General features: G+C 33.8%; 3 protein-coding genes across 6 annotated transcripts; 1 reads left to right on the forward strand and 2 right to left on the reverse strand.

Annotated features, from left to right (window-relative positions):
- Window positions 1-667: 667 nt before the first annotated feature.
- On the reverse strand, window positions 668-6,675 carry LOC143202939 (elongation factor 1-alpha). Of its 4 annotated transcripts, none has more exons than XM_076414958.1 (6): window positions 6,435-6,675; window positions 4,393-4,847; window positions 3,192-3,514; window positions 2,858-3,133; window positions 2,582-2,800; window positions 668-1,190 (listed from the first exon to the last, which is right to left on the reverse strand). In XM_076414958.1, exons 2-6 carry the CDS (start codon window positions 4,820-4,822, stop codon window positions 1,053-1,055), a joined length of 1,386 nt encoding a protein of 461 aa, XP_076271073.1. In that variant the 5' UTR covers window positions 4,823-4,847; window positions 6,435-6,675; the 3' UTR covers window positions 668-1,052. The 4 variants fall into 4 exon arrangements, with proteins under 4 accessions (XP_076271073.1, XP_076271074.1, XP_076271076.1 ...); XM_076414959.1 differs by having other exon boundaries at window positions 6,180-6,436; XM_076414961.1 differs by lacking the exon at window positions 6,435-6,675 and adding an exon at window positions 5,582-5,720.
- Window positions 6,676-6,757: 82 nt separating this feature from the next.
- LOC143202928 (uncharacterized) lies at window positions 6,758-11,144 on the reverse strand. The gene is made up of 5 exons (XM_076414922.1): window positions 7,932-11,144; window positions 7,688-7,868; window positions 7,335-7,566; window positions 7,051-7,274; window positions 6,758-6,990 (listed from the first exon to the last, which is right to left on the reverse strand). The coding sequence occupies exons 1-5, from the start codon at window positions 10,889-10,891 to the stop codon at window positions 6,814-6,816; spliced, it is 3,774 nt and encodes a 1,257-aa protein (XP_076271037.1). The 5' UTR covers window positions 10,892-11,144; the 3' UTR covers window positions 6,758-6,813.
- Window positions 11,145-11,255: 111 nt separating this feature from the next.
- LOC143202941 (uncharacterized) lies at window positions 11,256-13,471 on the forward strand. The gene is made up of 3 exons (XM_076414964.1): window positions 11,256-11,564; window positions 11,617-12,366; window positions 13,137-13,471. Exons 1-3 carry the CDS (start codon window positions 11,382-11,384, stop codon window positions 13,386-13,388), a joined length of 1,185 nt encoding a protein of 394 aa, XP_076271079.1. The 5' UTR covers window positions 11,256-11,381; the 3' UTR covers window positions 13,389-13,471.
- The last annotated feature ends 547 nt before the right edge of the window (window positions 13,472-14,018 follow it).

Consider the following 14,018-nt stretch of genomic DNA (forward strand, 5'->3'; position numbering starts at 1 on the left):
CCAAACAATTGAATTCCAGTAGAACAATACCAACTATAGTAAAAAAACAATTAAATATTTGAATTAAAAAACGTCAGTCACTCTATATAAATTTTTTACATATTTTTTATTTGTTGTTGATTTAGCTGCATCTAAGTTGACAATTTATTGCAAATTAATAGCGATGTTTATCAAATGCTATGTCCAACGTAAATTGTCTCATCGTTGACGGTTTAGAATGCTTTCTATGGGCATTAGTTTTGAAGAAATAATACGCAGTTGGCCTGGTCGTTGTGTTTTTCCAATTCTCATACGCTATTCCCTTTCGTATTTTGATTTATTTTCTGCAAATTCATAAAGAACACAGGGTATTTCCGTGATAGTCCTAATATATACCTATCAATACCATATTTGATAATAAAATTCCTATTCATTTCAAAGAAAAATAGTGTTGAAAGTAATCGAGAATTGTTAGAAATTGATGGTCAACATAAAAGACCGATATAACCCTGTAAATATTAGTTTTGACGCTTTGAAAGTGGTAACTTCAATTTAGTTAGTAAGGAAAACTGCTCAGTATAAAAAAAAACTTGAAGTTACAAAATTAGAACTATTACATGACTGACAATTGTTGGGTTTTGATCGAATAATAGTCCTACAGTTAATAGTCTAGAAATAATACAACCACTTAGTTCATGTGCTTCTTTATTGAGTATTCATTGAAGCAGATACACATCAAGTAATCAAGTCTATCATCATCAATTTAACAAATGCACAATAAACCGAACGTTAATGATAAATACTTTGCTTTTAAACTAAACAACGAAAAACGTACAATAAAACTAGAATATAGAATATCGATGAAACAGTAACAAAAACAACACAGACCGCCGACGCCCGTCAGCAGTCTGTGTAATAAGTCATGAAAAGAACCTAAAAACCGTCCAGCCAATAGTTTTCCTTCTAAACTCCTTCCGATGAAAATAATTTAACAGTAAACGTCTAGGAAAATAATAAAAACTATTGATGAAGATTTTCTTGAGGCCTTCTGTTGAAGTCCTTGCTATGTCTAGTTATTTCTTCTTTTGGGCCTTCTCGGCGGCCTTCGTGACTTTACCGGCTGTATCCTTGAAGTTCACCTGCTTGATGACCCCCACAGCGACGGTTTGACGCATGTCACGGACAGCAAAACGACCAAGTGGTGGAAACTCCTACAAAACAAAAAAAAACACATGATACCACCTTATATTACTTAGTTCCCCTTCATTTGTTTTATATGTCGGCATCTGTTTTGAGACTACCTGGATGGTAAACAAGTGAGATGGGTTTGGTCTGTTTTCTAATAGATAAAAACCCTCAGTATCGCTTTGTATCGCCGTTCAACAAATTGCCTCTTCTTTCTTTGAATAAAACAGTTTTTTCAGTATTTTATAATTGGCACAGTCGTTAGGATTAAGATTATATTAAGGTTAATTATTAAGAAAAGAGGACAGGTTGACGTTGATCGGTAATCGTTTCGCAGTTACTCGAAGCATTTCTTGGTGTATTAGGTTGCAGTTCAGACAAAAATATCGCAGATGAAGCTATAAGGTCACAAAAGGTAGACTGAAGGTGTTCAAAAATCCGCAGCTATAAACTATTCCAGGTAACAAACATTCCTGGTACATGCATCACAGTTCAAGCTGTAAGGCTACCAAACGCATATTGAAGTGGCTGTGAATTAACATAGTCTACTAGAATTTAGACAAAAGCTTGCAGTTCAAAGTAAACGGCCACCGAAGGCGGATTGTAGTAGCTCAGTTTCTTATCCATACACTATTGTAATGGAATCAACAAAACTTGGAAAACCATTCCATAGGACACCATGGGCATTTAGGTACAAACATTGCCATTTCGAAGATCTTCAAAAACAAACTGGCGGACGAACTTTTACGACAGTTATAAGCTTGCCAGATGGGACAATGAGGCTTTCCCTCTATTTTAAGACTACCTGAATGGTGGACGGGTAAGATGGGTTTGGTCTGTTCTGGAAGTACAGAACAGAGTGTCCATAGCGAAACTTATGCGACCACTAGATGGATTTAAAATCGCGATTTTATGATTTGAAATGAATTCTGTTATTCAATAGTCCTCCAACTTCCTAATTCATCTCTTCATTCGATGAAAATCTGTGTTGACATGGAATCCAAGCAGTCAAAGAGGCAGAAGTCGAATGCAGTTAAATCTGGTAAATATGGTACGTTTTACGCACCTTATTACATCCAATTGGTACAATAGGTTACGTTAAAATTCTTATTGTTTTACCAATTTGGATATTTTTATCTATAATGATGAAATAAGGCACAAAATATTTTTAAAGAAGTTTCAAGACGCGTTCAAATTGGCTATACGGATATCTGGTGGGTAACCCAAAAGAATTGAAAAGCTCTATAAATCTTAGGGTGTTTAAAAGACAAATGAAGCACGGCCACATTAAAAGTAAGTGTCCGTATTTTGCTACTATTTTGTTAGGTTCTAATTATTTTCAAAACTCAAAAACAGCAAAAATTCCACAATTTAGATTACTCAAGCGTTGCCGTTGTTCCAATAAAGTAAACATTACCTGAAAAGACTCCACGCACATCGGCTTTGACGGCACCAGATTAACAATGGCCGCGTCCCCGGATTTGATGGACTTCGGATTCTCCTCGGTGGTTTTACCGGTACGACGATCGCACTTCTCCTTAATCTCGGCGAATTTGCACGCGATATGGGCCGTGTGACAATCCAGCACGGGAGTGTAACCGTTGGCGATCTGGCCGGGATGATTCAAAACGATCACCTGAAAATAAACAAGACCAAGAAGCATCTCCAGAAAATACACATTAAATATAATTACTTGGGCAGTAAAATCAGAAGCCCCGCGAGGTGGGCTATTTTTGGAGTCTCCCGCAACATATCCACGACGGAGTTCCTTCACAGACACGTTCTTCACGTTAAAACCGACGTTATCACCGGGTACGGCCTCCTGCAAAGCTTCGTGATGCATCTCCACAGACTTGACCTCAGTGGTTAGTCCCACCGGGGCAAAAGTCACGACCATCCCCGGTTTCAAGACACCGGTTTCCACTCTACCCACCGGTACCGTTCCGATACCACCAATCTTGTATACGTCCTTGAATAAATTACAATTTTATATATCAAACGCAAATTAACAGAAACTCGTCCATTACTTGAAGCGGTAAGCGCAGAGGCTTCTCAGTAGGCCTGGAAGGAGGCAGAATGGCGTCCAGAGCTTCGATCAAGGTCTTGCCCTCGGCCTTTCCCTCTTTACGCTCGATGGACCATCCCTTAAACCAGGGCATCTTGTCGCTTGATTCGAGCATGTTATCCCCGTGCCAGCCGGAAATAGGAACAAATGGTACGGCAGCGGGATTGTAGCCAATCTTTTTGATGTAGGAAGACACTTCTTTCTTAATTTCTTCGAAACGCGCTTCAGAATACGGCGGTTCGGTGTTGTCCATCTTGTTAACACCGACAATCAGCTGCTTCACACCTAAATGAAATAATATATTTGATAGACATTTCAAATAGTTTTAGAAACATCATGTTAGACAAAAAGCAAAACACATTAAAACAAAAATAAAAAAACTATTACTGGTTAGTCGGAAGATAATCTCAACTTGATTTAAAATCAAAGGAGTTGATTTATAAGACAATCATAAAGCCAATATGGACCTATGGAGTGCAAATATGGGGTTGCACTAAAAATTCAAATCAACTAGTCATCCAACGCTGTCAAAACAAGGTTCTTCGATTGATAACCGATGCCTATGTAACCAACGAAGAACTGCACGATGACCTGGAAATCAAATGGATTTGCGAAGTTATCCAAGATTTCGCCTTGAAACACGAAAGAAGATTATTAAATCATACTAACGTGGAAGCAATACAACTGCTAGACAGCGCGCTGGATGTCAGAAGATTGAAGCGAACCAAACCATACGAAATTATATAAAGTGTATACCTTTAGTGTAAACTATAGCTTAAGTTATTATAATTTTATAATTGAGTATTGCTTGTGAATTAATCCAATTACAAATGAAATGTAGTAATAAATTAATTTATAATTAAGATTGTACTAAGTATATCTAACAAAGATGTTATCAAAATAAAAACAGTTTTAGATATTATGGCCGTGGTCATAACAGATAACAGAAGCTGTATATTTCGAAAAAATGTTTAAAGAATCAATAACAAGGACAAAGGAATAGCAAAAATAAAGAGTTGGATACACAGTGACGAAACCGAAAATAGAAAACCAAGAGTTAGAAGAAACAAATAATTTTAGATATCGAGGAACTATAGATGTGACAGACTACCACTATAACTAACAGACTTTATGTTGTTATATAAAAATATAATAACACCCACCTAAGGTGAAAGCCAACAAGGCATGCTCGCGAGTTTGTCCATTCTTGGAGATTCCCGCTTCAAATTCCCCGGTGCCGGCCGCGACAATCAGCACGGCGCAATCGGCCTGGGATGTGCCGGTGATCATGTTCTTGATGAAATCCCTGTGTCCCGGGGCATCGATAATGGTGACGTAGTATTTTGCGGTCTCGAACTTCCACAGGGCTATGTCGATGGTGATACCGCGTTCTCTCTCGGCCTTCAACTTGTCCAGGACCCAGGCGTATTTAAATGAGCCCTTGCCCATCTCCTGGGCCTCCTTCTCGAACTTCTCGATGGTACGCTTGTCGATACCGCCGCATTTGTAGATCAGATGTCCGGTGGATGTTGATTTACCTGAATCTACATGGCCAATGACCACGATGTTAATGTGAGTTTTCTCCTTGCCCATCTTAATAAGTATCAATTAAAGAGACCTACAAACAGAAAAGAATATATCAGTTTATACTCCATAAATATTAGAAGACAAAACAAAAAGAAATTAATACATATATGGACAAGAAACAAAACTTAATCTGGTCTTAAATGTCTATGGTTTCTTAAAATTAATTGAAATACTTTGATTATATATACTGTTTAGTTGCAAAAAAGAGGAAGAGAAAGAGATTTTTTCCATTTTTTATATATATACCGGAAAGAGCCAAAAATTAACGCGCTAGCTTGGCTAATAAAATTAAAATAGAATTTCTATTTCCATATATACACAAAACCTCTTCGCAAATTCAAAAACAATCGCAAAAAGATATTTAAAAACATAATAAAAAGGCTACATTTATAAAATAAAACATAAAAATTACTGAAAAAGAATTACTAAAAAACAAGAATATATTGAATCGCAATACAAAAATGTAAATAAAATATGTGGATTACAACATAGCATAAAAATTATAAATATTCAAAACATATTAATAATCATAATCAATCTTAGAGAAAAGATAGCGCTATCTACCGATATATTCGCAAAAAAATATAGTGTAGTTACATTGTATCAATTATTTTTACCCAAGAACTTATAAATAGTTAATAAATGTTAAATTTCAAAGAACACTTCCATAAAAGCCCACTCAATATTACACAACAAATTCTAATATTTCCATACTATAACCAAAATAGAAATAGATCCATACATTAAAACTGCAAATAAGCTCACCGATATAAAACAAGATTCCCGAAAAGCCGAATTAAAATTTGCCACTCCCTTAGATCAATGTTTAGCACTTACAAAAACACAATATTGCTCAGAAAATTCAATTTTTCACTAGAGAAATAAACTGGCCTTGTCAAGGAAAGTAAGATGAATTTTGATGCTAATAATATTTCGCTATGCAGTAGATGCATTATTCGAGCGTTTGCTAAGTGTGACACATTGAACATCATGTGTATGAATTAGATTTAACGTCTTGATAATTTAAAGCTATTGAACTGAACACATAACTATAACAGGCTCTGCGTTAATTGTTGTATGAATTAAGTAAAAAGGAAATATAAAAGCTACACTAATATTTTAATTTATCGTAAAAATATTTCAAGATTATTCCATAAAAAATATTGATTTTTCAAGACCCCATAAGACTGATCGATGTCAACCCCAAAATTAATTAATATAGGATTGATCTAGGTCAATAACCAAATAATAATTATATCCCTCGGTCAAAATAAAATTGAAATAACTTATACCTAACAGTAATGTTAATATTATTTTAACAAAAATTAAATTGCCTTTATAAAAATCTTCAAAATCATTGTACCTTTAAAACAAGTGTATGAAACTCATCAACGCCGTTACTACTAACGAAACACAACAATAGAATGATTATAATAAATTTGATTTTATGAAATCGTACCGGCTATTGTTCCGGCAAAATGTCAAACAACACTAAAAATATTTGCAGCGACGATATTATTTAGAGAAAACAACAACATTAATTGGTGGAGAGCAGGGAGATGATTTTCGAACCATAAGATAAAATTAGATGGGATTTTAAAATAAAAACCGAACTTACCTGAGAAAAGCTGGCGACGAAGACGAAAATGATTAGCGTTTGCGACAAGCCAGCGGAAATGATAGGGGAATCCTGGATGGTGGGGATACGTATTGATTTATCAGTGCAGTGATTTATAAAAATTAGACGGTAAGCGATATTTTTATTTTAAAACAAAGGTAGCATTATATAAAGGCACTTGCAGCTTTATCGCCAGTTTTAAAACGTGTGTGCGCGAATGATATAAAATATGATGTTCGTGTAAGTTTTTATTTTGATACAAAAGAGGGGAAACGTCATATAAGGGATGATTGGTGGCGGGAATTTTAAATCACAGCCAAAGGTATTCTAACAATAATATATTAAAGATTTGAATAAATACAAAATCAAATATTTAGGATTATTGTGGCTTGCTAGGTGACGACCAAAGGGGTAAATAGCTGGCCCACGCCTTTAAGCCTGGATCACCTTTCGCGACCATATTTAATTTTTGAGTTTCTTCCGGACTCAACTTCAATATCGTATTCAGAACTGGCACCAATCTGGACCGTTCATCTCCACTATTTAGCGTCACAAACTGAAAACAAGTCGACAATCATCATGACATTTATTCAAGAATTATACAAAATTAAATTACCTTAAAAACAACATTTTTCAAATATTCCAAGTTCTCAGCGTGCTGTTCCCTCTCCAAGGACCTCTGATGCCTACGTATTTCCTCCTTAAGTAGTTTATTCATCTGAACGTGCTTGGCTAGATCCTGTTCAGTGTCAGACAGCAAAGCGGTTAGATGTATCACCTTCGATTCTTGCTCCATCAATTGTTTTTTGATTAATTTTGTTTCGTTGTCGCTTTTAGAATCTGCGAGTGAATATAGAAATAGTAAAAAATACCTTTTAAAAACTCTGTCCAAGCGCTGACCTAATAATCTTTCTAAGGGGACTGGATGAACTTTACCAGTCTGATGATGCGTGTCCGTGCTTTCGGATCCTTCTCCTTCCTCTCGAGGCATGTTCGGATGAACTGGCGTCGTCTCGATCGGAGATGGAGCTTTATCTATTCGAGTCTGTAATTCTATGATCTCTCGATTATGTCTTGTTTCCTGCTCGGTCAGTTGTTGCCGATAACACTGCGATAAAGTTTCGGCATGAACCTACAAATTCAATATTTATTAACGATAGTTAATTAGTAGATAATAAAGCGCCGGACCTAAAGCGTTCGCCATTTGAAACAATACATTCTTGCCTCTCACAACAAAAAATATACATACCAACCTTTAAATTTCTCACAGACTCATTGTGTTCGTTAACTGTCTTTTGATACTTTTCCGACAATCTGTCGTAGTTCGATTTCAAGTCTTCAACTTCCTGCTTTAATTCCTGACAGTTTTTGGTAAGCCTATCATTTTCGCTTGATAGCTCTTGGTTATTCGACTCCATGCTTTTTAGAAGTTCACTAAAAGCAACAACATTTAATAATACAATGATTTCTTTAAACAGTTAGATTCAATATTCTTACCTCTGCTGCAGCAACTCATTCTGAAGGTCATTATTTTGTGATTTAAATGTGGTAACCTCCTCCGACAATTTTTCTTCCAAACCCAAGTCGCGATTTTGGTTCTTCTTAAGTACACTTTGCGCTCTTACTTTATACGTCTCATAATCATCCTTAATAGCATTCAATTCGTCTTCTCTCATCGTCAACTTATCTAAAGCTTCCCGTAAATTTTGCTGAAGACTAAGAGAGTGGTTTCTCAACAGATCTCTTTCGGATTTTATACTATTCAGGGCCTTTTGGTGTTCCGCTATTAATTTTGATAGCTCCGTGGAAAGTTCTTCATTCTCTGACCTCGCACACTCTAAGGCTTTAACGATATCTAACGTCTTAGTCTCTTTTTGTTGTAAGGCTTGTTCAAGCTCCGATATACTTTTCTTGTAAGAACCAATTTCTTGCAAGCTGCTGCTGGTTTCTTTTTCCGCCTCCTGTCTTTGTTCTTCAAGAACTTTATTCTGTTCTCTCAGCGCATTCACAGTACCCTTTTGCATATCAAGCTGCGACTGGAGATGTTCCAATTCACTCTTTTGTTTCTCTACTTTCTGGCTGAGATCCTTCACAGTCTTTTCATAATCCTGCATTTCAAGATTCAAAAGCGAATTTTTCTTGCACATGCTATTTGTCTCTTCCAGAACAGTTTTGGTCTGTTTGTGATTTTCCTGTTCTAACTTTAATTCCTTCTCTTTGTTTTCAAAATCAGACTGTAACTTAATTAACTTACTTTCAGAATCTTTTATTACCAAATTCTTTGCTTCCAACTCCTTTCTTAGTGTCTGTACTTTAGCACCAACTTGTTTCCTCCAATTATCTTGAGCTTGCTTATCATTATTTAACTGTTCATTTTCTTTATTCAACTTTGAAATTAAATCATCTTTCTCTACTAATAACTGTTTATCTTTAGATATACTTTCTGCAATTGAATTTAATTTCGCAACATACTGTTTCTTTTCACTATTAATTATGTCCAATTCGTCTTGATTCTTGTCAATTTGCTCATGCAAATTTTGAATAGTCTTCAGCTGGTTTGAAATTTTCTTTTGTAATTCCTCCTTTTCTGAATTTAACATAACAATAGTACCAGCTTGCTCTTTAATTTTGGCTTTTAACTTTATAGCTAATGTCCTAAGCTTACCATAGCGCTCTTCCCATGAACTGTCCAAATCTTTTAACCGGTTATATTCTTCACTTCGTGATATCGTTGATGTAGACATAGTTTCACTTTCTGCATAACTTGTGTCTAAATTAGAGTTTATTCTATCTCTACCATCCAACTCAGCACTGCTAAGCTTCTGTTTCAATGAATCAATTTCATCACTAAGTTTCTTGATAATTTCTTCCTTCTCGGTTATTGAATCTACATTTCTATTTGCCTGTGTTTCATATACCTGCAATTTCTTCTTAACTTCCTCACAATGAGCCTCTAATTTCGAAATTATTTCTCCCCTTTCTTTTAAAGCTTGATTCATTTGATTCATTTCATGTAACAATTCAGAGTTCTCCCTTTTAAGATCTATTCCATTATCATCTGAATTATTTCGTTGAAAACAGTTATCAGTCTGTGTTTCTGATGAGTTTTGGAGCTTTTTAACACTCTTTAATTCATCCTGAAGCTGGGCAAGCTGTTTTTGTAATTCTTGATTACTATTAGCTAATCGAATAATTTCATCACTAGACTCTTTGGCAAATTGTTTTTCTGTCTTTACTGATTGTTGTAATGAATTATGTAGCTCTTTTAGTTCCTTTTTGTAATTATCCTCCTTTGATATTAATTCCTTCGTCAAATCCTCTAATTGTTGTCTACATTTCAACAAGTTTTCTTGAATGTCAAAATAATCAGAATATTTCTTTTCAATTCTGGCAATTTCATTTTGCTTATCTTCATTTATCTGTTGTAATTGATGTTGCAAATCTTCTACTTGCGTTTCGTAAAAAGTAATTTGTTCTTTTATTTTTAAAAATTCCTCATTTTCACTAAGTTTGTTAGCAGTATTCTCTTTCTTTAAATTCTCATTTTCTGCTTTAAGATCCTTAACAATTTTAAGCAAGTTCCTGCTGGCACTTTGCAAATGATCTTTCCAATCTTTTATTTGCTCAGTGTAGGCTTTGAAGATTCTGATAATCTCACTTTTTTCTTGCTTTATTTCTTTTGTTGTTGAAGCAAAATGCTTAAGTTTTGAATGATAACATTTCAACTTCTCCTTTAACTTATCATTCTTATTTCTAATTTCAGATATTTCTGATGAATAGTTTTCATTTTCAATCTTAATAGCTAGAATATCTTTGTCAAACAAATCACATTGAGTATTGCTGTTAGTTAATGTATTTGGTTGTTTGACAATTTCTATATCTTGTAACAGCTGAGTTATTTTGTTTTCTTTAATACATATTATATCTTTGAGTTCTTGTGCCTCAGATAAACTCTGAGCCAATTTGCTTTGCAAATCGGATAACTGAATCTGGTTTGTTTTTTCTAATTCCAGTAATTGATGTTGTTGTTCTATACCTAGTTTATTCAGTTCTGAAATTTGTGATTCTAATGTAGCTAAATCTGATAAAAGCTGTTCATTCTCGTCTGTTAACCTAGTTACTTGCCTCTGATATGAAATATTTTCTGTTTCAAGATCGTTATATTTTTTATTGACTTCTTCACATGACTTCAATTTGTTTTGCAAATCCCTATTTTTTGTAGTTAGGTCATTAACCTGGGTAACAAGATTTAATTTCTCCTCTGTTAACTTCTCCAGTACTTCTCTTGCAGCATCATTATTTTTATTAGTAGTCTGCGTTAGTTTTGCGTTTTCTTCTTCTAATTCAGCCTTAGAAGTTTTAACTTTTTGCACTAACGCAACTAATGTTTTACAACGCTTCAACAAATCATCCTTGGATAAATCCTCTATATTTATTTTCTTATCACTTGCATCCATATTCAATTTTGAGACTTATTTAATATTTACATTAAAGGACTGTAATTTGTAAACTGATTCGTAATCATGTTCCTGTACATTTAAATCTTAATGGTAATGTAACAAACTCACAGCCATAACACGATAATGCCACAAAACTACATATGACCGATATTTAATGCAAAATTGACTGTTAATTAAAATGACACGAATTCATAGGTAAAAAAGTAAACATAAGATGACATCAGCCAACATGTATGCAAAACCTAAAAAAAAACAATGATGTCATATAATTTTATATATGTTTCAGTTACAGTTTAGCCAATAGTCTAACGTAGTTCTATGCATGTACGTATTGCCAACATTTCAATTCCATGACGTTTGTTTTGATTTTTCAATCGTTTGACGTTTTTCTTGTTTTCGTTTTTAGTTCAATACGTGGTTTTTCTATTTTGAATTTTAATTTTGTTGTAACTGAATATATGATTATTTACCGCAAGTACCGGAAAGAATGTCTTCAAATCATTTTTGCTTAAAATGGACAAAATTTCAGACTAGCATTTTAAATGCATTTGAGAGTCTTCAAAGTACCGAAGATCTTGCAGATGTTACATTAACATGTGAAGGTATAAGTTTAAAGGCACATAAATTTATTTTATCAGCATGCAGCCCATATTTTCGCACTATTTTTAAGGTAAATTTGCCTATTATCACTTCTAACCGAACGTCAAAACACTAATTTTTAGGAGAACCCATGTTCGCATCCCATAGTGATTCTCAAAGATGTAGCCTATGTAGATTTAATTGCTATAGTAAACTTTATGTATCATGGCGAAGTAATGGTTTCTGAAGAACAACTTCCATCGTTCCTACAAACTGCCACTATACTTCAAGTTTCTGGTCTAATTAATAATGAAAATACATACACTGTGAACCGACAAACTATAAAAAAAACAAAACCAACACAAAGTGACACACATGAATGTCCTAAGAAAATTAAACTAACTCCAAAACAAATTAAGGGTACTGAGGAAACTTCGCATAAGAGAGTAATCCATCAGACAGAATTGATAGAAAGTGACAATATTAAAGTAGAAAATACTGATGAATTAGAGGAAGTAAGTGATCAGAATATAATTAAGTCAAGTGAATTGGAAGAAAAATATGAAAGTCAAACACAAAGTTCTATATTAGAGGCTGCTCTCGAAGTTAAAACAGGAAGCATACTAGAGAGGTCATTGACATCTCAACCTACTTCTGGTAAATCACCGTCAGTGCCTTTGGCGTGCGAAAAATTAAATATGTTGCAAGTGTTACCAGATATTTCAATACCTAAGACAGTTTTTATACCTAGGAAGCCACCAGAAAATGAATTGGATAGACTGATTTTAAGGTCATCATCAGAATCATCATCCAGTCCATCAGCTTTTGATCGACCAAGTGAATTTTTACATCAAAGTATTAAAGTGGAAAGTGCAGACCATCCTGAAATGGAGGTAAGCCACTCTTTATTAAATTAGGATTAATATTGTTCCGTATACAGGGTGTGTAAACAAAAAAAGTGTTTATTTGTGTTTATAGCTTTTTTTATATCTAACATATTCATTTACTAGTTTTAAACTTTCCAAGAACAACATTTGCATCATCATCGGATAATGCAAAATCAACTTTCACATCTATTCAGTCTTTGTGTTTTCTTTTTTAATATATTACAATGTAAAGTAGCACCAATATGAATATGATCATTTCTGTTTAACAAAAATGCGATAACATTATAAAAAAATGTTTTTGTTTTAATCTAAAAAAAAATATAATAAAATATAACAAAAAAGATTTAAATTATTTGTCATGACTAATACATAAAGTAAAATTTCTCATGTTTTTTACATCTTGATAAAAATAATAATATATCTGTCAAAGTATGGCATTTACAGTTCATATGTATTTTATTTTATTTATTTATCTATTTCAATCTGCTACTTAAATGTTTTGGGATATTACTATTATCAAATACTTTTAGTACTAACGAAACTAAATCTAATTTTATTTTACTACAAATTCAAATTTACTACTATTGAAACCAAATATTAAGAAATTGATTTGTAATGAAATGTTTGAAATTCTAATTCATAAAAAACTACCATAAATTTATCACGAATGCATCTGATACTAGTATTGTTTTTGAGCTCGTATAATCCTTCTTGATCGCCGTTTTAATTTTTTTTTAATTGGTTAACGAAAGGCGTAATGGAGAACGTTGTTTCAGGTTTTATCTTGTGAAGAAGCTGCAATAAATTTTTCGAAAGCGATAGTGGATACGCCACATCATAGCAGCCAGTGCGGCAATTGTCCGCATTGTGGGAAAGTCTATTCCAATCAGTCTGCGTTAAAGTACCACGTCAGGCTGGTCCATTCCGACCTGACGAACATGTATTGCTGTCATCTATGTCCCGAAAGTTTCGATTACCGAGAGGGTTATAAAAAGCATATGGCCGAAGCTCATTCGGTGCGAAATTGACGGTGGCTTGTTTTATTTTATTTGTTAAAATTTATATATTATTTTATTCTATATTTTTTACGTTAATAAATAAATCGGTTGGAGTTTTATGTATTCATTTTAGAACAATGCCCTTGACGATCTTTTTTTTAAATTAGATTTCGTTCAATATTTGTTTTATTATTTATTTATATGTTTAGTATCCGAACCACGGTTGCCTATCTAGCAAATAATCAACGCAACGATTATCTTACCAAACATCCGGCCTTACCCGGCTTTGTTATTGCAGTTATTCAATCTATCTTAATTATCTACTGTTGTATGATAATATAATTTTTATTATATTACAAAAAACTTAACTTTAACGCAAATATTTTTTCGCTCATCATCAATACTATCTACTCTCCAATACATTGGCGCTGCAGGAACATTATTCACCATGTTCGGCAAACGTTTTGGCGTCGTTACCTTGTGTCTTTTGTCCTTCAGATCGGTTTTTATGATCCCAATCAAAGCCTTCTTGTCGTTTCTGACATCTACTCGAATTTATCCCACTACAGAAATTCGTTCAACCGTAGATTTGTTCATCAAGATCAAAGAAAATTAGGAAGCAACAGCGTTAAATAACGATTTATGATAAAATTAATCGAG

This window comes from Rhynchophorus ferrugineus, unplaced genomic scaffold, assembly GCF_030347505.1.
Source record: "Rhynchophorus ferrugineus isolate W39M unplaced genomic scaffold, kcgeb_rfMv2 rfM9, whole genome shotgun sequence".
Taxonomy (NCBI): domain Eukaryota; kingdom Metazoa; phylum Arthropoda; class Insecta; order Coleoptera; family Curculionidae; genus Rhynchophorus; species Rhynchophorus ferrugineus.